The sequence below is a fragment of the Centruroides vittatus genome, unplaced genomic scaffold (assembly GCF_030686945.1).
Source record: "Centruroides vittatus isolate TY-2023 unplaced genomic scaffold, ASM3068694v2 contig_728, whole genome shotgun sequence".
NCBI lineage: Eukaryota > Metazoa > Arthropoda > Arachnida > Scorpiones > Buthidae > Centruroides > Centruroides vittatus.
The window spans coordinates 500,872-521,631 of record NW_027122465.1 but is presented as its reverse complement, the minus strand read 5'-3'; the positions used below and the strand labels follow the sequence as shown (position 1 = coordinate 521,631).

The following is a 20,760-nucleotide window of genomic DNA, read 5'->3' as shown; positions in this document are numbered from 1 at the left end:
AGCATATTATAGCGCATGCACTTTGTCACCACGTGCATATGTTTAAATTTCTTTATGTTCAGTTCCATCATTGGTCTTGTTCCAAAGCTCTAATGCCATTAGCTTAATTCAAAAAATTTTTGGTTTGAAAAAGGATTTTAACCGTTATTATCTGCCTGACAAAAACGGAAATAGTTTTGTCAAAAACGCTAGTATTTATAGCAATATTTGCATATAGTTTAACGCCCATATGTTAATTTTCTGGTCTCTTGCTTATTCAATGATCAGTGTGAAGTCCAACCATTGTTACATTTAATAGACATATTTGATTGGATAATATATTTTGAATAAAATGTTCTATTAAGGAATTCTAACTAACACTTGCAAAATTAATACTAAAAAATTACATAATCTTTTAATATTTAAAGAATTTTGCTAGTCAATAACAAATAAAATTTACTTTTTATACATTTTTAATCTACTTGCCTCTGATAAATTCAGCTTCACATGTCCATTCAGTAAAGGATCCTTTTTTTCAAAAGTTGCTTTAAAAAAATAAATGCAATTTATTAAGTATAATAGTACTGTTTTCTTTTGTTATACTTTATTTTCAAAATTAATACGCAAAAATGGCAAAAATTATCCATAAGAAATTACTTATTGTGACATTAAACATTTCAGCCCAACATTGTTGCAATCATATTTTAATTTTAAAATAAGCTTTCCATATCTGGTCTCAATTTTCATGTATCTAACTCTGTTCTTGAGAAACTTTTGAATTGAAATTGCATGACCTCCTGGTTCAGACTGAAAGTTCATATATAGTTAATTATGGCCTCCAATCTAAGCTTGCTATATCTGGTCTCAATTTTCATCTGTTTAAATACATTCTTGAGATTAACAAAGAACAGATAGACAGACAACAGTGGAAATGTTTATTAGGCTGCAATTTGAAAATTACAGCCTAATAAAAAGAACATTATACTTTAAATGTGGTGGCTTTATATGAGTTATTAGACAATAAATATTGAAAAACTTTAAAACTTTTAATTGGGAGTTTCTGCTTTTTTAAAGGAAGAAATGTAAATAATACACAAAATGATTAAGTGTTTTGAAAAAGTATGTAAAACCAAAATTTGTTTATTGAAAAATTCCAAAGGCTGGTTATCTGTTTAAACTTTAACATATTTTTAGATTAGGTACAGAAAAATTTTTAGCATACAAGTTCTTATAAGCTTAAGTTATTAAAATATATTATTAAGTAAAAAAAAAGTAAACAATACTTTCACTATTATTAGAAATGCAAAGTAAAAAATATTATTCTCTTAGAATAGAACTAATTTTAATTTAGTATAATACTCTTTTATTAATGTATATAAATAACTTACTAAATGCCACTGTAAGATGAAGAATGCAGGACACAAAATCTCCAAATCTTAGTGTTCCATCTTTTCTCATATAACGTAATGCCAGTAAGGATAATGTTTCCACATTTAATTGAAATCCTATATTTATGTTAATGAAACTGTTAAGCATTAACAAGAAAAAAATACCAAATCATAAGAATTCTTACCAATATCAATTAAAGCATCTTTTAATTTTTCTGCTCTTAATATACCCGAAGTTCCTTTTGTGTGATTTCCAAAAGTATTCTGTGAAATAAAATAATAATTTTAAATTAGTTTACAGTTTATCTTCATTAATATAATATAAAAAACTTAAGGAATATAATTCCAATCAGATATATTGTTTGTCATATATATTTAATACTAAAATGATTAACGTTTTAATCTTCATATAAATTACTGAAAGAAATTGATTTAAATTACCAATAACTTATATGATCTTCAAAATTAGTATTGTATGGTCTTTTTTTATATAGGAATTTTGTATAAATTTGTGCTTTACCCCAAAGAGTCTCAGATAATTTACAGATACTTAAATAACATATATAATTATTTACAATTAACAGAAATATGTATTTACTGTAACAAATAACATCTTAATCCATGCTTCTGAATATACAGAATAAAATTTTATTATTCTGTATGAAATACACAACTAAAGAAAAATACATTCAAACCAGGATATTCATCACAATGAGTAGCATTCAGATTGCCAGAAGTTTTTTTAACTTGGAGTCAGATTTAGTAACACTAGGAGTGAGTTAACATAAATCCACACATATCAGTCCTGTGTAAAATAAGATCCTACTATATTTTATAAAATACTTAATTTATATATATTTGTTATTAAATGAAAATCTACAGTATAACCACAGCTGTAAGTATTACATCACCTGTCTCAGATACATTGCTTTCAAACATACATGCTTCATTTAAACAAATTGAAAACTTAAGTATTATATGTCCTAAAAAAAAATAAAAGTTATAATAACTTTCTAATAATGCATAATAAATTAAAAACTTTTTCATAAATAAATATTGATATTTTTACAAAAGCATGTCAGGTAAAAAGTATTAAACCACTTGTTTTTGACAAAGTTTAAAAATCAATATCTTGTTGAGCCTCCTTTGGTGTTGATAGGATGTTAGTATGCCTTGGCATTTGTTCAATAAGTTTCAAACCAGCATTTGAAGGAATTTCATTCCAGTTTGATGTAATGGCTTCATTCAGCTCAGTCAGTGTATTTGATTTTTTACTTTACTTTTTCCTTCAGAATTTTCCACGGTGACCTAATATAAAAACATGTTAGGACTAATGTCAGGATTGTTAGCAGGACAATAGAGGATCATAACATTCTTTTCCTTTAAACATTTATTAATGTTTTGATTTATGGTAGATCGCATTATCTTGCTGGAAAATAATGGTCTTCAATTTTTGGCAATAACTTTTGCTCAAGAACATAAATATCTGAGTTCATAGTTCCATTCAAAATACATAATGACATCTGTTCCAAAACTTCCCAAGCAGCTCATATCATCACTTCTTGATAAAATTTAACTGAGGACTTCAAGTATTGTTTTAAATTTTTCATCCAATTTGCATTTGACTCTTTACCCAACATTATTGTCAAATCCAATACATCATCAGCTATAATACATAATCAAATACATAAAACAAATACTCTGCTTTTGTCTGAAAATATTACCTGTTTCCAATAATCTACATTCCACAGTTTATGTATGGTCTTTTCCCTGCTTGAGTTTCCTGGCTTGGGCTGAGATGATAAACTGTTTTAACTTTTATGGATACATATTCCATTGAATGAAGATGTCTGTACAAAATTTTCCCCACTTCTATAACAGCTCAGAAGCATTACCACCTGGATTTTTCTTGCAAAGTTCTCTATCTTGGGTTGTCTTGGATGTCCTCCCATTATTTTACCAATTTTTTAAAATCAAATTGCATAGAGTTTTGTTTATATTAAATTGTTCTGCTATTTGTCTGTGATTTAAATGATGTTTTTTTAAGAATAATAATAATAATAATCCTCTCTCTAATATCTGAAGATAGTTCATTTTATTTAACCACTTTAAATGTTCTCCTCCCAAGATTTACTTGAAGGATATGCACATACAAAACTCAGATTGAGTATGTTTTTATATTAAGAGATTTTGCATCTAATACTGACTTTTTCCAATGATAAACTTTCAGTGGTCTAATACTTTTTTACAAAAGCACTTAGTGACAAATGTTGATATTTATCTATTAAAAAGAGTTTACTAAAAGAAATGCAAAATAAATTATTTAATCTGAAACTGTGCTGTAAACTTCATTACTGCTTAGGACACAATAAAGTGCTATAATTCACACACTTGGTAGTTTTTCTTATCTTTTATTTAGTTGATATGTGTTAAAATATACACATTTCTGGCTCCTAAGCCCCTCTTCAGTCAACTGAAATATCAAAAGAGTATACAACACATATATAAAAAAATACATGTGTATTTTTTTATTTATTTTTATTTTAGTTGACTGAAGAGGGGCTTAGGAGCCCGAAACATGTATATTTTAACACTTATCAACTAAATAAAAGATGAGAAAAACCAAGTGTGTGAATTATAGCACTTTATTGTGTCTTAAGCAATTATTTTGCATTGTTAAAAAATATAGTCATAATAAATTTTCATAAAAAAATAAAAGTTAAATGTGAATCATGTATGTTTGAAAGTAATTCATTTGAGAGTGGATTAGTCTAACACTTAAGACCAAAGGTTTTTGTTTACAAATAAACTGCATCTTTAAAAAAATATCTCACTTTTGAAATCTAGACAAATGTTCAAAATTTATGAATTATTTATACAAATTAAGAAAGATGTATTGAAATAAAATTTCAAAATCATAACAATAAAATTTTTTATAAGAAAAAAGGCTTTTTTTTTATATATATAAACCTAGTCTGAATTTAAATCAATTGATAACCAAATTGTCAGATTTTTCTTAGCTATCACTAGTTAATTAATATTCTAGTTTTCACTAAAAGTGATAATTCTCCTAAGTGGAATAAAAAATTTGCTTTTTAATTAACTAAAGCAAATTGCCAGGTTTTTTATTTGGAAATCTTAATTTTTTTTAAAAAACACCTCTTATATCTTCCTAATAAAAACAGTTCATATTCTAAAGTAGCATAGTTGACATAAACTGATCTCAAATAAATAATACTTAAGGTAATTAGCATTCATTCATACGAGGAGGTAGTTAAAATATTTCTGACTGGCAACAAAACCAGATGTAGTGCTGCTGGGTGATGATGCACATGTGAGTTGTTATGCCAAATAACAAGGAATTTTATGTACATTTGTTTATTGTTGTGTACATGGTAGCTGACATTTTGAAAATAGATCCAATGAAGAAACAGTAAATTTGTATAAAATTCTGTGCACAGCTCGGAAAAACTGTTAGAGAGACTGGAAATAATTTTGTGAGTGTTTAGTAAACAGTCAATCAGATGCAGGTTTTCAGTGAAAAGCAATGTGAAGATCATGTTTATTGTTTTCTTTGATATCAAGGGAGTTATGCACAAAGTATTTGTCTCAGCAGTCCAAACCATCAACTTCCATTGTTGTTGTGATGTTTTGTGGCAATTGTGTGAGATCCCGGACAGGTCTGAACTGTCATGAATTTTGCGAATTTTATGTTTTAAACAGCAAAAGAAAAATGTTAGAAGTTAGACACAGAGAGTTTGTTTATATTAGAAATGTAATGTAGAGTCGTAAATCTTAGAAGGAATGTCATCCTATGATTGACCATCTCCAGTTGGGAGATCGAATTCAGCTTTAAGTTTGACCTCTCCCATGCTAGCATCCAGGTTGGAGTCCTGTTACATTTATTAATGAGGAACCAGCCGCTCGGAAAGCATTGATGAGAGATCGACCAATCGGAATGACCAATCAAAAGACTGAGATTAATATAATTCCAGTCATCAAGGACAATGAACTCAGTTAGTCAAGACTAAGTCACTCAACACACATTGTGTGTCACTGCACTAAGCACAGATCCTCTGGATTGTGCATATCTATCTGGACCTTGTGTCGCTGTATGTACAAAAAGCGAAACTGACATTGCTAGTCTCTGACTGCACCATCCTCTCCCTCCTGTCAACTCTGAACCTCAGCAAAACACCTGCCTATCATCCTCACAAATACTGTCCCAAGGCTGCTGTTGTCATCTATTTTTAATCGTTTCCTGGAGAAGACTACCATCTCCAACTGGACATTGTACCACATGGATTATCTACAGACTATTTAGATTATCATCTGAAGGAATCTTTCTGTAGAATCTTTAAGCATCCTTTCAGTCTTAATAAACAGGTTGATTATAAAGACGTGTCATCTATGTCTTCATGACCACTGGACATGTGGAAAAGACCTTAGACCATTCCTGATGCGGAGTTAATAGATTCCTCCTGCAAGTTGGCAAAACTCTCACTGGTGTCAGAGAAGTGGGATTTTAAGTCCCCAATCTCCACCAGCGTTGGTGAACTCACAATTGTGTGAGAATGTAAGGTGATGCCACAACCTCTAGCACAATAACAAGTTCCTGCTTCACCACAGCAATGCTCCAGCTCACTCTGCACTGAACACACACATGTTTTTAGCCAAAAGCATTTGGTTGTTCAGTGGCTAGGAACTAAACAAAGGTTGTCACCCCAACCTTCTTACTTACTAGATTTGGTCTCCAGCAATTTCTGTTTGTTCTCAAAATTTAAAATGAATTGAAAAGGTGTTTTGACACAATTGAGGATATTCATAGGGAATTGCAGGTGATGCTGAATCTAATAATATAAATGACATTCAGGAAGCATTCCAATCATGGATGAAATTCTGGAATCATGAATGAACAAGGAGATTACTTCAAGACTGATGGCAAGCAGTAGGAACTAAAGTAAGTTTTTACAGTATTAGTCCAGAATATTTTGGATACCACCTCATATTATAAATTGCATTTGCTGATAGTTAATATCTTCAAAAATTTAAATAAATATTTTGAATTGATAAGAATTAACAACTGAACATCAGTGTCACTGAAAATAGTTATAGTTTGATATCAATATATTTTGAAATTATTATTTTGTAAAATGATTCTGATACATGCAAATTATTTTGGCTGCCAATTGTCATTGGATGATATTAAGCGATAAATACATTTTATGTTGTCAAATTGCACAAATCCTTTAAAAATTTTAAGCTCAAAATAATTTTGTTTATAGATTTTTAAATATAATAAGTCGTAAACTAATGAATAGTTTCATCTTTACAGTTTGTGAGACTCGCAGTAAAAGTCATGTTTTATTTTGTTTAATAACTGAAATTTTTTCATATATGTGAAGGATTCTCTACAACCTCTTAATTAGTTACTCTATTTGCATCATGATGTATTTGTTTGTTAAGAGAAACAGCTCTTATTATTCCATATTAATTTAAGTTAATATAACTATCTCCAATAATAGTAATATTCTTTACTAGCAATATTAATCATTTTAGTTATTAAACAATTTCAATTATAAATTCAATACTTACAGTTGCCATCTATTGAAAAAGAAATTAACAATTATTATTTTATATATTGATCTATTTCAAAATTATTATAAAAATATTTAATATTTTTATACCTGCCACATTTTTAAACTGCACATTAAATTCTTATAATCACTAAATTTTAGTCTTCCATTTCCTGTTGACTGGATTATGTTAAGATTAATAAATGATAGTATATAAATTAAGTATAGTTTTAACGTATGTTTTTTTAACAGAAACTACATTAATATAACATTAAGTAATATTTTAAACATTTCCATTAATAAAAATAATCATAAATTATGTAAAACAATACCAAATTCAATACAAACACATTTTCATTGTGTGACCGTAATTAAAGTATCTCTTCAACACTCTATTAAAATTACAAATTCATCGTATTCAGTTCAATTATACTTTCATTTCTTAATTGTAAAGTTTCATGTGTTTCTTTGTATTCTTTGGTAATTTTGTTATATCAATGGTTAATAGAACCATTTAAAACATTTATAAATTAACAGATACTGATTATACAGTAAAACCTGTCTAAAATGGAAGCATGCCTGAATTGGAAAAGTAGAGGTTTTTGATTACAAAGAACATAAATTTTTGCTTTATTCAGGTTAACTTAAGATTTCACCTATGAAAAACTTCCAAATACAACGGCTAACTGCGGAGCATGACAAACTGTATTCCAAGAAAGATTTTGAAGTCTTCCATAGAAATGAAGGTCATGTGACAAGGAGACATCTTTGAATTAACTGGAGGCAGAATCAAATACTTTTAAGAATCGAATGAATTTCCTTGAGAAAGAGTTCTCAAGAATAAGGAATAAATTACAAATGTTGAAAACAATGAGAATAAGATAATACAGTGCTGCTAATTTACCCTATATGGACTATGGAGTACTTAGTAAGTAGTATTGATTATTCAAGAACAAGTTGATTAATTAATTATTAACTATTTTAATTCAATAATTACTTAATATAAGTTTATACTAGTTATGTTAAGCAAATGTATAATTGTCTTAACTTTACACAAAAATTTTTAAATTTATTATTACATCTTTACTTGTGGGCTTGTCTAAACCCATAATTAGTTTGACAAAAGGTCATCTTACTACCTATAAACAATGCCAGATGACTGAGTAGTTAAGATATCTGCCTTCCACTTCAGGGATCCAAAAACAAATCTGAATGGGTTGAAAATTCTAGAAATTTTTTGGGAATTGTCAAATTTGACTAAAATTTCAACATTTTCAGACTCCTTGAACCCAAAACAGTAAAAAAAAAAAAAAAAATGGAGTCAATACCTAATTACAAACAGTGTTAGGTTCTTTCAGGAATAAGATCACAGAATAACTTGGACTCTATTATTGCAATGCAACGACAATTTCCAATAACAGAATGACACCAATTATTGGTATTCAAATCACTTATTTGCTGTTGTGTGAGCTCAAAAAGATTGAATACCTAGAACAAATTCTTGGAAACATATGTAAAAACTTTTTAGGATCAAACTTTTCTCAATTTTTGCATTCAAATGCTCCCATCTTGGAATCACTTTGGATTAAACCTAGTAATAAGATGTTCTTACATATGTAATAAAAGTTATTTTACTATAAAAATAAATCTAACTGTGTAGCATTTATTTGGTGTAATTAAAAAAAAAATACTGAAACTCATTCAAAATAGAAAAAAAATATTTGGTATAATGTGATTTCAGTTTAAATAGGTTTTACTATTTGTAATCTAAAATTTTCTGAATTGTACATTAACAATTTCTGCAATCAAATTGGCAGAATTTTTCAAGACAATTAATACTTATTTTACCAGTTATGGATTGAATTTCTATTTGGGAAATTCATTATAACTATAAAGGTCTACAGTATTACTTTTAATCATAAATATTTTTACCAAAATAAAAAATACCTCATCTCTTATTATAATTCACCTTTATCTAATCAAATTTAGACATATGTTAAAAAAATGATTATTAATATATTTTTAAAATTTAAAGGATACATCTAAGGCTAAAACAACTTGTCTGCATACTTCCAATGTTGCACAACTTTTTACATAATCTGAAATAGAATGTTTATTGATTTATAAATATGCAAAAGATTTTTGTTAAAATTATTGTCAGATTATTACACAGGGTAATTCTTATAAAGTACCTTACATATTTTGTTACAATTTATACTTTTGTAATATGATAAAAGAGATTATTTTATTATATAATGTTTTGCCTATACCTAAAAACCTTGGCTAAAGGCCACCCTTGCATATAAGCAAAAGTTGTAATGGAATATTGACTTTTTCATGGATAAGCCACTCCTGTATGTAGAATTTGGTTTTGGTTTTTTTTTTTTTTTTTTTTTTTGAATTCCTGATGCTGTTCTTTTCCTATTGGTTTTTATTTTAGAATCACACATAAAACTTACAACCAAGGTTTTATGTATGATTTTAAAATAAAAACAATAGGAAAAGGACAGCATCAGGAATAACATTATTTATTTAAATCTTACTGTGCTATGTACTAGAGTTAATTGAATGGATTGGGTGCAAAAGGTTATACACCACATAAAGAAGAATATTAATGTAATATTTCATAAATTCTTCTTTGTGTGGCTTATCACCTTTTGCACCTAACAAATGCTTTAAAATTATTATTACTAGTATATCACTTCATTATTACTGATATATTTTACTGCATTTTTCTTTTATACTAAAGTTACAGTATTTACTAGTAATCAGGTTTTTCATGTATTAGTTTCCCTTGTGCTTAGGCATCACATGAATTTTATGAATATAACCTTGCCCGTAGGTTGCAGTTATAGGCCGTAGCCTATAGCCAGGATTTTATAGTATATTACATTTCTTATTTCATAGTTATACTATAATTTAAAGGAATAAAGGCTATCATTTCATAAAGATTTTTCATAACATTATGAGATCAATTTTGATTAAATTATGATAAATTATAGAATATTTTGAAGTGCACATAGTACTACAATATTGGAATTTTTTACTCTGGAAATCAACTTTTTATTTTTTTTACTTGATTTCCAGAGTTTTGAAAAATCATTATGAAATGATGTCTGTTAATTTTATGGCCTTATTTAATCAAACACATTCATTTTAATTTCCTGCTTACGATTAATAAATAATTTTAGAAATTTTTTTCGTGAAATAGTGCAAATATTGAAATATCATCCCTTATTTACACATGACTTTGACACTGTAATATTAACCATTTTATGTGCATGAAGGACATATGTAGCATTTAAACAATCATCACAAATCAAATGTAGTCTTACAGAATTTAGATGCCATTGTTATGTATGGATATTTTAAGTGTATTATAAATTCATTAAGCCACTCTTGTGAAATATGACAGACTCTTATTGTTTTTATATTAAAATGAAATTTCATGTGTTAAATAAAAAAAAACTAAATTGTAGATATAGAATAATGGTGTCTGTGCAAAATATATAAAATGGAAAAGTAAATTATTATTTTTTGGATTTTACTGGAGTATATTTAAATATTTAGTAAAATAAAGATTGTAAATTTAGTTTTAATAAACTAATAATTAACATTGCATTTGTAGACAGTACAAATCTGATTCCTTTAAAATATTAACTTTTTTTATATTAAAATATAAATGAAAAAGTGAAATAAATAAATAAATAAACTTTAAAATTCAACTAATCAAACTGGGTATATGTGTAGTGTCCAATATTCAGTAGTACTGGTTGTTGACATATGAATGACTGGATTTAATTATGCAGGTAAGTCATATTATTGTTATCAATTTTTCTAACAAGCTACATTTTGTTTTTGGCAAGAGCATAAAACTACTTGTTAAACTAAATATTTTTATTTAAATTAACTATTTATTGTAAAAAATTTGTTTCTAGTATGCAGTAATGAGATTTGGAAAGTGTGAAAGTATTTTCTGTTGAAATATAAAATATTTTTAAAAATTCAAATTTCAATTTTTATTAATTATATAAATTTATATATAGCAACTACTAAAAGACAGAAAAATAAGACTGACTTTAGATTTTATTTTATGTCTATATTAAAATATATAAATAAAGCAACTAATAATAAAATTGTATTTCAATGTCTCATAATAACAAAATGATATGTTTACCATGTTTTAATAATTTATGGTTCAGCAAGAACAAGAAAAACACTTAACATTCCTAACACTTATTGCAATATGTATTGTTTTTATTTCTTGTATTTCTAGTTAAATTCTTTTGGCATATTGCAGTTACAAATTTTTATACTGAATGAATTCACAAACAGATTTTTTATAGTTATTGATGATATAAACTACCTTGCACAAATTTTTAATTTAGTTTTAGAAATTATAATAAATCATTGAAATAAATAAATTTTTTAAATGGTTTATTTGTTTAAATTAACTTTACTGATTGATATAATAAATTTTTTTGTAAATCTTACCATTAGGTAGACAAGCTTCAAGTAATTCCTGCAGTTCAAATGCATTAACTGTTTTATGCTAAAAATAAAAATTAATTTTAAATATATCTAATTAATTCTATAAACACATTAGTTTTTAATTGTGAATTCAATTCTCACTTCATCAGCAAGTTGAAGAAAAATTGCTTCATATGAACAGATCTTGCTGTCAAGTGCTGGAGCCTAAGATTTTATTATTGATAAGAAATGTATTATTTGAAATATTTTTATATTTTAATGATTTTATTATACTTACTTTGATAATTGCTGATTTCAGAGTAGCTGGAGTGCAATCTATTAATCTGAAAAATGTCAATTTTGTAAGTAATGTTTACATCATATAATATTATATATTTCACAAAGAAAAATATTTATGTATATAAATTAATTTTAGTTTGAAAAATATGCATATTTATATTCTTTACTGATACACAACACAAAAACATAAAATTCTTTTTAATTAACTTATGGAATTTTATGACTTACAAAAGGTCAATTTTAAGGACATCCCATTTGTTATAGTGAGAAACACACCTTACTTTTCCAACAGACAATTGTATGTGTTACTAATGTTTTCAGCTTTTCTGAAAAGCTGGTTTCAGGTTCTCTTCAATAACCTGAAGCAAGCTTTTCAGAAAAGCTGAAAATGTTTGTAATGCATACAACTGTCTGCTGGAAAAACAAACTAAGTGTGTCACTATAGTTACATTTATTCCAGTTTGGATAACTCAATTCTAGTTATTTAAGAAAATGTGCATTATTACTAATTTGCTCTCCATTATTTTAAATTACAATATTAGATAAAATAATTCTCTCAGTTTACATTTGGAATTTGTCCAAATTTTGTGTGTCTTATAATATGATGTATGTTGATAAAAAATAAAGTTTCTCAAATATAATATTTCTTAATATTGTGGGGCTCTAGAAGTGGGCTGGAACCACACTAAAAATAAAAAAAAATAAAACATTTTTTTTAGAAAAAAGTTTTATAAAACTATTTAAGAAAAGGGTATAAACTTTATGCCCATATAAGGACGTTTGATGGAATTGTTAGAAAAGAGAGAGCATCTCAGGTTAAAACAATAGATGAATGTAAGTCCTAAGATCAAACATCTTCGATAGGGATTGAACTGTCAGTCGGTATTGACTCATCTTGCGATCTGGGTTCTGGGTTCATAATGAGTGAAGACCAATCAGAAGCAGGGGTGAGTCTGCATTGACCTATAGGAATGTTCGGTCTGAGACCCAAAAAAACTTATAAAACAGAGCATTTTCAAGGACACGGAGAGCTTCTCATCGTGTTCCTATCGTGTGGCACCCTACACTGAAAAGGAAATTGCCTCTGCATCTCAGTATCGAACTGGATTGCACCTTGATCTCATAGCTGACTTTCTCCTTACAACACCCCAGGGCCTGCTACCTTCCGAAAGAATAGTTCCAGTGGAATTCACTCTTTGAGGGAGGGAAAATTAGAAGACCCAACTTTGCCTACTGTCAACTGTTGTAGCTATAAGCTTAATCTTGTGGTTATAACAAACCAGGTAACTATTTGTAACTGTGGAGTTTGTCTCTGTGCAAAATGCTCCGACTCATGCTCGGACATTGACATCACACACGTTTGGCAACCTCACAATATTATTGATTAAAAAACATCTTCATAATACAGATATGAAATTATTACAGATAAATTTTATTTTTATTGAACTATTACTCCATTTTATTAAAAACATTACTAACTTTCTAAAATTTTACAAAATGATCTCAACACATACTCCATCAACCTAAAACACCTGAATCTTTTAATCAGTTTTGAATGTATTTTGCTCTTATTAAAACCCACCCAATTTTACTTTTAAAATTTACAACCATAACCTTACCTATGTATCTACTCTGACAATAAACTCACTTTTAAATAACATATTGAGTACACTACTAAGAGACTAGCTGTATTCAGGGGATTCTTGTGGAGACACTGTTTACTTCACTCAATATTTTTCACCAATTTTCAATCTATTATTGATTACTGCCTTCCCATTTGACCTCTGTCTCAAAAAGACAAAAAAGCAAAATAACTACTGAAATATCTAAAACATGACTACTAGAAAATAAACTTGCTAACTTACTGCATACAAAGTCTTCTGATATTGCACATCATCATCTAGAACTTCCATGTTTCGAAGACAGAGTTGCCTATTTTGATAGGATCATTACTTTCAGATATTCAATACTTTAATAGTTTTATCCCACCTTCTTATTTTAATGTGTACATCAAATCTTAACTTGCATAATCCCTTGTTTTTACCATTCTTTTTTAAAATTTGGCAACTTTGTCAAAAACATTGAAGACCTTTTGCATCATGATTTTTATATTTATGGATATATGTAAAAAAGCTTTATATGTGTTTTAACAGCTTTTGCAGTTGTTGTTTTTTTATATTTTTTTTATTGTATCTTGCCTAGACAGCATTGCATGTAATACTTTGTAATAAGGAATAAAAAATAAAAAAGCTGATCAATAACAAAGGCTAGCATTCTAATATAATTCAATATTATTAAATTAGTGCATAGAAGTTTGTTTGTTTATTAATGATTTATCATTGTATGTTTAACAATTGAATTTTTGAAATGAATTTAGAAAACTGAAAATGAGCGGTAAAAAAAAAATCCTAAACAAATGGTTCCTAAACAAATATTTCAATTTATTTTATCATACTTTTGCTAAATTATAGAATTATAACATTAAAAATAGTAATATATATTTATGGTGCTGTCCGTAAACGATGACCACACTGGGAGGGAGGAGGTTACAATAAATTGGACAAAGTCAGACAAGAGGGAGGGGAAGGGTTGAGCTTCTGTGGGCATCTATTTATTTCATTAAATTTTATACAGTTTATGCATTTTATTATATATATTTCAAAATTTCTTGTATGTTTCGCTTCTACTTATGGAGCTATCAATCATTCATGAAGTGATGAAGGTTTTAAGGGGGATTGAGTTTTGTTGGATGTTCGAAGAAGGGAAGGGGTTATGGAAACTTGGACAAACTGGGACAAGAGGGAGAAAGGAAGTAAAAATGCAGTCGTAATTTATGGACAGCTCCTACAAATTAGTTAATGATGAATAAATTCTTACTTTAATTTCACTGGTTTTGTAGAATAAACTCTTAATAAAAATTCTGCTTCTTGTCCTGATTCAAATGTTGTTGGCAAAATAATATATAATCCCTGATCCAGATGACAACGAGTTGATATCTAAATCAATTGTTTTAAATATTAAAATCAATATTTTAAAAATAGTAGTAGTGTAATACAAATTATAAATAATAATTTTTTTATATCTAAAATTTATTAATTATACTATATATACTAGGTTCTAAATGTTCATTTGAGAAATAATGTAACTGTTGAGTGATAGAAAGTAGGGTTGGAAAATAAAAATTCAAGTGTAGTTTCAATCAGTAGTGAACTGCTGTTTGTTTCATAAATCTGCTGAATTAGAATACTTAAAAATCTAACTACTGTATTTAATTTTACAGAATGTGAATTAAGTAAACAATTTATGGGTTTTGGGAGAAAAACAATCTTGTGGCTTGTTAAATGTGTGGTCCAATCCGGTTATAAAATAATTTACAATGGAATGAAAACTGCTATAATTAAGCAAGTAAACATGTGGGTGAAGGACCACCCACATTTGGGTCAGCACAGACATGAATGAAAGCTTTGCACACAAATGTCTTTCTGATTGGTCAGAAGTTGACTCCCTGTTAGGGAATACTAAATTAAAGCAAGTATCAATATTGCAAACATGTATGAACTGGCAATATCCGTACAAAGACCGCTCGAAACAAGAAGAGACCTATTGTTCAGTTGCGCACCAAGTTACGGATGTGTGAAGAAGTTCATGTATAGTTGTAGATTAGAATAAAGTTTAATTCTAACACTTGTAAGTTAAAGGACTGCCTTATCATTGTTCTAACACTCCCAAAAAACATTTAAATTGGGGAGAAGATTGGAGTAAAAGAGGTGGGGAGAGTAAGGCTCAGAACTGATAGCACTTAAATCTCAAGTACTTGGCAAGCCACTGAGGATAGAGAGAGAAGTTACACTTTTCTGGAAAGAACACTCAGGTATAGATGAGATCTGAGATCTGAGATTGGACAAAAAGTTCAAACAGAGCCTATCCATGGTCCAGAAATCATCGAGGAGACATCCAATCTCCAATTATTCCAGTCTATCCTTGATCATTTCTGTGTCAATCTATATTGTGGTGCCAGGATAAACTGTATATTTCTGTAAATAAACTGTATATACTAAATTGAGTTGAGTATGGAGGTGTATTTCATACAAACCTACAGTACATTTTGAACATCTCTGACTCTGCTTACTCAAGAAATCTGCTTAAAGAGGAGACAGAGGACAGGGAGGAACTTTCACTATATATATATAGACTTAATTAAAAATTAAGTAAGTAATTTTTTTTAATAGATATATATAATTTTTTTTTTAATTAAGTAAGTTTCAAAATGTTTTCTTCAAATAATTTTACATCATTTCCTCATCAATAAATCACTAATGTTGCAAAATTAATGATGTTTTACAATGATATCTAGCTAGCAATCTGTCAATCTTGGTTAATAATACAAGAAAGCTATAAATTTATACACAACTGCAAGGTGCTAATTGAATAAATTTTCCTGAATTTTCTTTTTATGTTGAAAGTTTTATTCAACTCTGATCACATCTAAAACTTATTAATTAATTAATTATTGTTCTCAAAACGTATTTTATTCATAATATATAAACTATTATGTTAAATTTAATATGAAATTAAAAAATAAATAAAAGGAAAATTGATTAGCTTTCATTAAAACAGACTTTAGGATAAAAATAATTCTGCAGATATAATAAAGGACACTTTCATGAATTTGGCAAAAAGTTTTAAATAATGGGAGAGATTTCATAAAAGGAGTTCATGCGCAACTGACTTGTATAAGAAAATACTACTTTTCTGACAAAATTCTGATGTCATAACTTAATTGAGTCTTTCTAATATTATCCAATGTTTTTGATATAATAACTGAGATAAAAACAAATAATGAATATGAAGTTAATAGGAAGAAACAATTCATTTTCTATAAGATATTATCATATATTTAAATTTTCAGTCTTAAAAAAAACCTCTATAAAGGCTAATCTAATACACACATTTATTCTTTTTAGTTCATAAATCTGATTAAGACATGTGATTTTAAAACAAATGCTAATTTAGGTATTAATTTGTTGCTATTCAATCACAGTCATTTCATATTACATTGGCAATTTATATCATAAATCAGTCATGTTAAATTTTGTTAATATAAAAAAATGTATGTAGCATTTATTAAATATATTTATAAAATAACATTAATACATTATTTTTTCCCCCACTTTATTAAATTTCAAACCACCAGGATTTAAAGCAAACATTAATTTAACAAAGTTATAAAAAATTCATTTGCTAAGATTAAAAATATTCTTTATAATTACCAAAGATGTTTGTTTCTTTGAAGATAATGATAATTTAACACTACAATTAAAATAAAAGAAAATATTTAAATTATTTACTCTTACCTGTCTACTGTTACTATATTGGGAATTTAAAAGGCATTTATGTTTTTTGAAAAAAGATTTTTGTAATGTGTCTGTTGTAAAACTTTGCATCTGAAAATTAAATAAATATTCAATAATTGATGATGATAAATATTTATTGCAGAATGATTTATTTTATATTTTGGTCTAATAAACTAAACATTTAAAGTGCTATACCTGATAAATAGTAAAACCAATCACTTTAGGTTCAAGAACAACATGTTGAGCAACTGAGATGACAACTTCATCATTATCAGAAATAACTAATTGTAACTGTGGATTTATATGGAAAGTATCTAAAAATATATTGAAAAATTCATAAATTTCATATTCAACTATGTTAAAATAAGCTTTCTTTTGAAAGGAGAAAAACCTGTATTATTTCTGCACCCTCCTGCTGTCACTCCTCTTAACCAACATCCATGATAATATTTTAGATACCAACACATCCTTGATCTTAAACTAAGTTCTTCTTTACTGCTATCTCCATCCAAATGAATGATTTCTAAAGTAGTGAAAGTTCGTACAAAATCTTGATAAGTCATCCTGTAATTAAATATTTTTAGAAATTTAATATAAATGAATCTATTTTTGTTTTTGCTTTCCTATAATTACATATATTTTAGAAATGTAAATTTAGAAAATTGCATGAAAAAGAATACAAAAAGTAATAATCACCAGAATTCTCCATCCTGCAAATTTCTCAAACTTTTTTTATGTTTATTCTCAGGAGTTAATTTATTCCATTCAGAAGAACTATGCAATTTAATGAATATTTATTTATAGACAGAGCAAATCTATTAATATAAATTGAATATTGTACATACTTTCTACACCAGTTTCCAACATAATCTGAAATCATGCTGAGAGGATTTCTTAATTTCACAAGTTGTATTTGATCACCTTCAACTGTCTCAACCTACAAAATGATAATATAAATTAAAAATAAAATAAAAGTCTTCTAATCAGAAATACTGGAGTGAGAAATGAACCGTCACAAGCAAAACCAAGGCCAAAAACGTTCGGAAGTTTTGTTTAGTTCAATACTGGTAAAAAAGATTTTGTTTGTGACAGTTTAAACTAAAAATTAACAATGTAGTGTGTAAATGTAAGAAATTATAAATTCTCACCTTGTCTAAAGAAATAACTCTATAATTAGTCCCTAAAATTATTCCATTTGCTAGTTTTTCTGTTTGATTTCTTGACTGCAAAATTATAAAAAATTTAATTTAAATATCTAGAAAATTTAGTATTTTTGTTAAATTAGTAAATTATTCACTTGTGATGTTTGTTGTTGAACAACAGCTGTAATAATTGATGTCATTGCAAGCATTTTATTGAGAACATAACTACAGGTATTAGGATCCTGTTGAATATTGACTATTTCGGTAACACCTCCAGTCAAATCTGCAAGACCGTCTTGTGATGAACCATATTTCAGTGCTTCGTAGGAACCATGCAATCTATTTAAATATATTTATATTAGAAATATGTAATATAGTGCAGTATAATATATTTATTAATAATCATACTTGGCATATGCTTTTTCTAACAGTGCTGGCCAGAATTGATTACTATGTTGCGAATGAACAAATATTAGTTTGTTGTTGATTGTTGGCAGTTTATCATCCACAACAACTTCTCTCCATTTACCACACCACCATATGTTGAAGTAAAATATTCCTGCATAATCTTCAGAAGAAAATTTCTGATTTATTGGCACTACCTGATGAAATAATCCTCTTATCATATTTAAACAGCTGATACATGACACAAACCATCTGTCTCCTAAAAAAACAATGTAATTTTTTAATTTTTAGATAATGGTAGTTAAAATCAATTTATTATCTATTATTAATGTTCATTATATTAAATTTTTTCCATTAATTCTCCTTTAATCTTACCATACTAAAAATGTAACTGAAAAGAAAAAATAATGAGATTATTATTTTTTCCTCTCAGTTTATACTCTTCAAGTATGATAAACTTCATTCTATATTACTTTAGTGAATATTGTATTGTTAAAATTGTAAGTTTTAATACTAGACAAAGGTGCAGCATGGATTTACAGCACAAAGATGTTATATATACAGTATATTAAAATGGTTGTACTGATAATGAATAAAACAGAATATAATTGACATTTCCATAATACTGACAGGTATCAATATTGTCATAATTTGTGAAAAACTACAATAGGGGTAAACTAAAAAAATATAAATCCCATAGTTGTAATGAAAAATATTCCAGATTATATCAGGTATTAGGTAAAACACACAATTTCTGCCTAATACAAAAAAAAACCCTTTTGCGTATAAAAGTTGGCGCATAATTATATATAGCCAAGCACGAATAGCGAGGTTGAGGCCGAAGTTTTCAACGCGAAAACGTGTACGTCGGACGTTCGGCGCCGCTTTCCTGTAAGCCTAGAAGTTTGACAATGGCGTTTGGAAAGTCAGTGGAATCACGCTCGACATTCCAAACGCCATTTTCAAACTTCTAGGCTTACAGGAAAGCGGCGCCGAACGTCCGACGTACACGTTTTTGCATTGAAAACTTCGGCCTCAACCTCGCTAATGTTTTTCAAATTTTATCATCAATTCGAGAAATTCGATGTTAGGCAAGAGTTGTTTACACGCTGTACCCATGCTTTTCATTACTTATAAAGCGAGAAAAAATTTGCCTCATCATTAAATATAACATATCCCCAGTAATATCAGGCAAAAATACTCGCTCTTAAAGATAGCCTGGGTAAATTCGAACTAGAAATTTGATCCACCCGCTTCATATCGATATCATTTCTCAATGAATAGTACACGAATAACTTTCAATGTGAAAGAATGACAGAAAACAGTAAAGAAGAGAACGAGAATGATCAACTAACTTATCATTATCGAATCTTTAAAAACTGTTAGTTTGAAAATAATGCCGTCTTCCCGATAAATTTATCGAAAAAGAGTTTTCCATTGGTCTGAATACAACGTAACTAATAATGTGAAAAACAATATAATTATATGTAATCAACAACTGGTTAAGGCAGTTATTTTTAAAAGCAGATTTCTAATATTATTTGCGAGAACTAAAATCGAACCAGTGAAGAACCTGAAACTTTTTTTTTGTCGGTTTTGTAGAATTACTGTAATTCCGGTAATGATTTAGCGACTTATCATCGGAATAGTCCCCCGAGTAGGTTCCATGTGAAAATACTTGATGATACAGGATTCCATTCTACGTTTATCCACGTTAGCCGTATTAATTATTTTCTTATTTTTTAGAAAATAAATAGAAATTCTAGGAATGTTGCTTTAATCAGAATTGAAAGATTAGAATAAATATGCTTATTTTACTTATTATTTTTTTAATGTCTAGAGTGCAGAAAGTAAGCATTAAAATAGATTAAATTAAACATCAAAACATTCGTAGACTACAATAATGCGCCTTCAAAGAAATGCGATTCAGATTCATAATAGGAATTCTTCGAATACAACTTTCTCAAATTATGTTTCAGTAATGATCATCACAGATAATGCAGTTAATTCATTTTAGTATTGATCTTATCTTAAAATTAATATTAATGTAATATATTCGAGATGTAAGAACTAATATCCAAATTTTTTAAAAAACCATTATTAGGTATTCATTTGTAGCAGTATTATATATCTTATATATAAAATT

At 27.8% G+C, this 20,760-nt stretch overlaps 1 protein-coding gene and 1 long non-coding RNA gene across 3 annotated transcripts in view; one reads left to right on the top strand and one right to left on the bottom strand.

Moving 5' to 3' along the window:
* Positions 1-20,760, bottom strand: part of CalpC (calpain-C) — a 33,013-nt gene that overhangs the window by 3,537 nt on the left and 8,716 nt on the right. For both annotated transcript variants that reach the window (XM_067277077.1, XM_067277078.1), the window contains 17 exons: positions 18,618-18,873; positions 18,365-18,548; positions 18,216-18,290; positions 17,913-18,004; positions 17,764-17,841; positions 17,459-17,631; positions 17,263-17,381; positions 17,068-17,157; positions 14,591-14,709; positions 11,712-11,757; positions 11,576-11,638; positions 11,438-11,495; positions 8,984-9,042; positions 7,055-7,123; positions 1,553-1,631; positions 1,368-1,484; positions 466-524 (listed from right to left, as the gene is read on the bottom strand). In XM_067277077.1, the coding sequence (XP_067133178.1) occupies positions 466-524; positions 1,368-1,484; positions 1,553-1,631; positions 7,055-7,123; positions 8,984-9,042; positions 11,438-11,495; positions 11,576-11,638; positions 11,712-11,757; positions 14,591-14,709; positions 17,068-17,157; positions 17,263-17,381; positions 17,459-17,631; positions 17,764-17,841; positions 17,913-18,004; positions 18,216-18,290; positions 18,365-18,548; positions 18,618-18,873 (1,736 nt within the window). The remainder of the gene's footprint in view (positions 1-465; positions 525-1,367; positions 1,485-1,552; positions 1,632-7,054; positions 7,124-8,983; positions 9,043-11,437; positions 11,496-11,575; positions 11,639-11,711; positions 11,758-14,590; positions 14,710-17,067; positions 17,158-17,262; positions 17,382-17,458; positions 17,632-17,763; positions 17,842-17,912; positions 18,005-18,215; positions 18,291-18,364; positions 18,549-18,617; positions 18,874-20,760) is intronic.
* LOC136980877 (uncharacterized) lies at positions 11,328-15,219 on the top strand. The gene is made up of 3 exons (XR_010881614.1): positions 11,328-11,664; positions 11,733-11,775; positions 14,994-15,219. It is a non-coding gene; the product is annotated as an uncharacterized lncRNA (long non-coding RNA).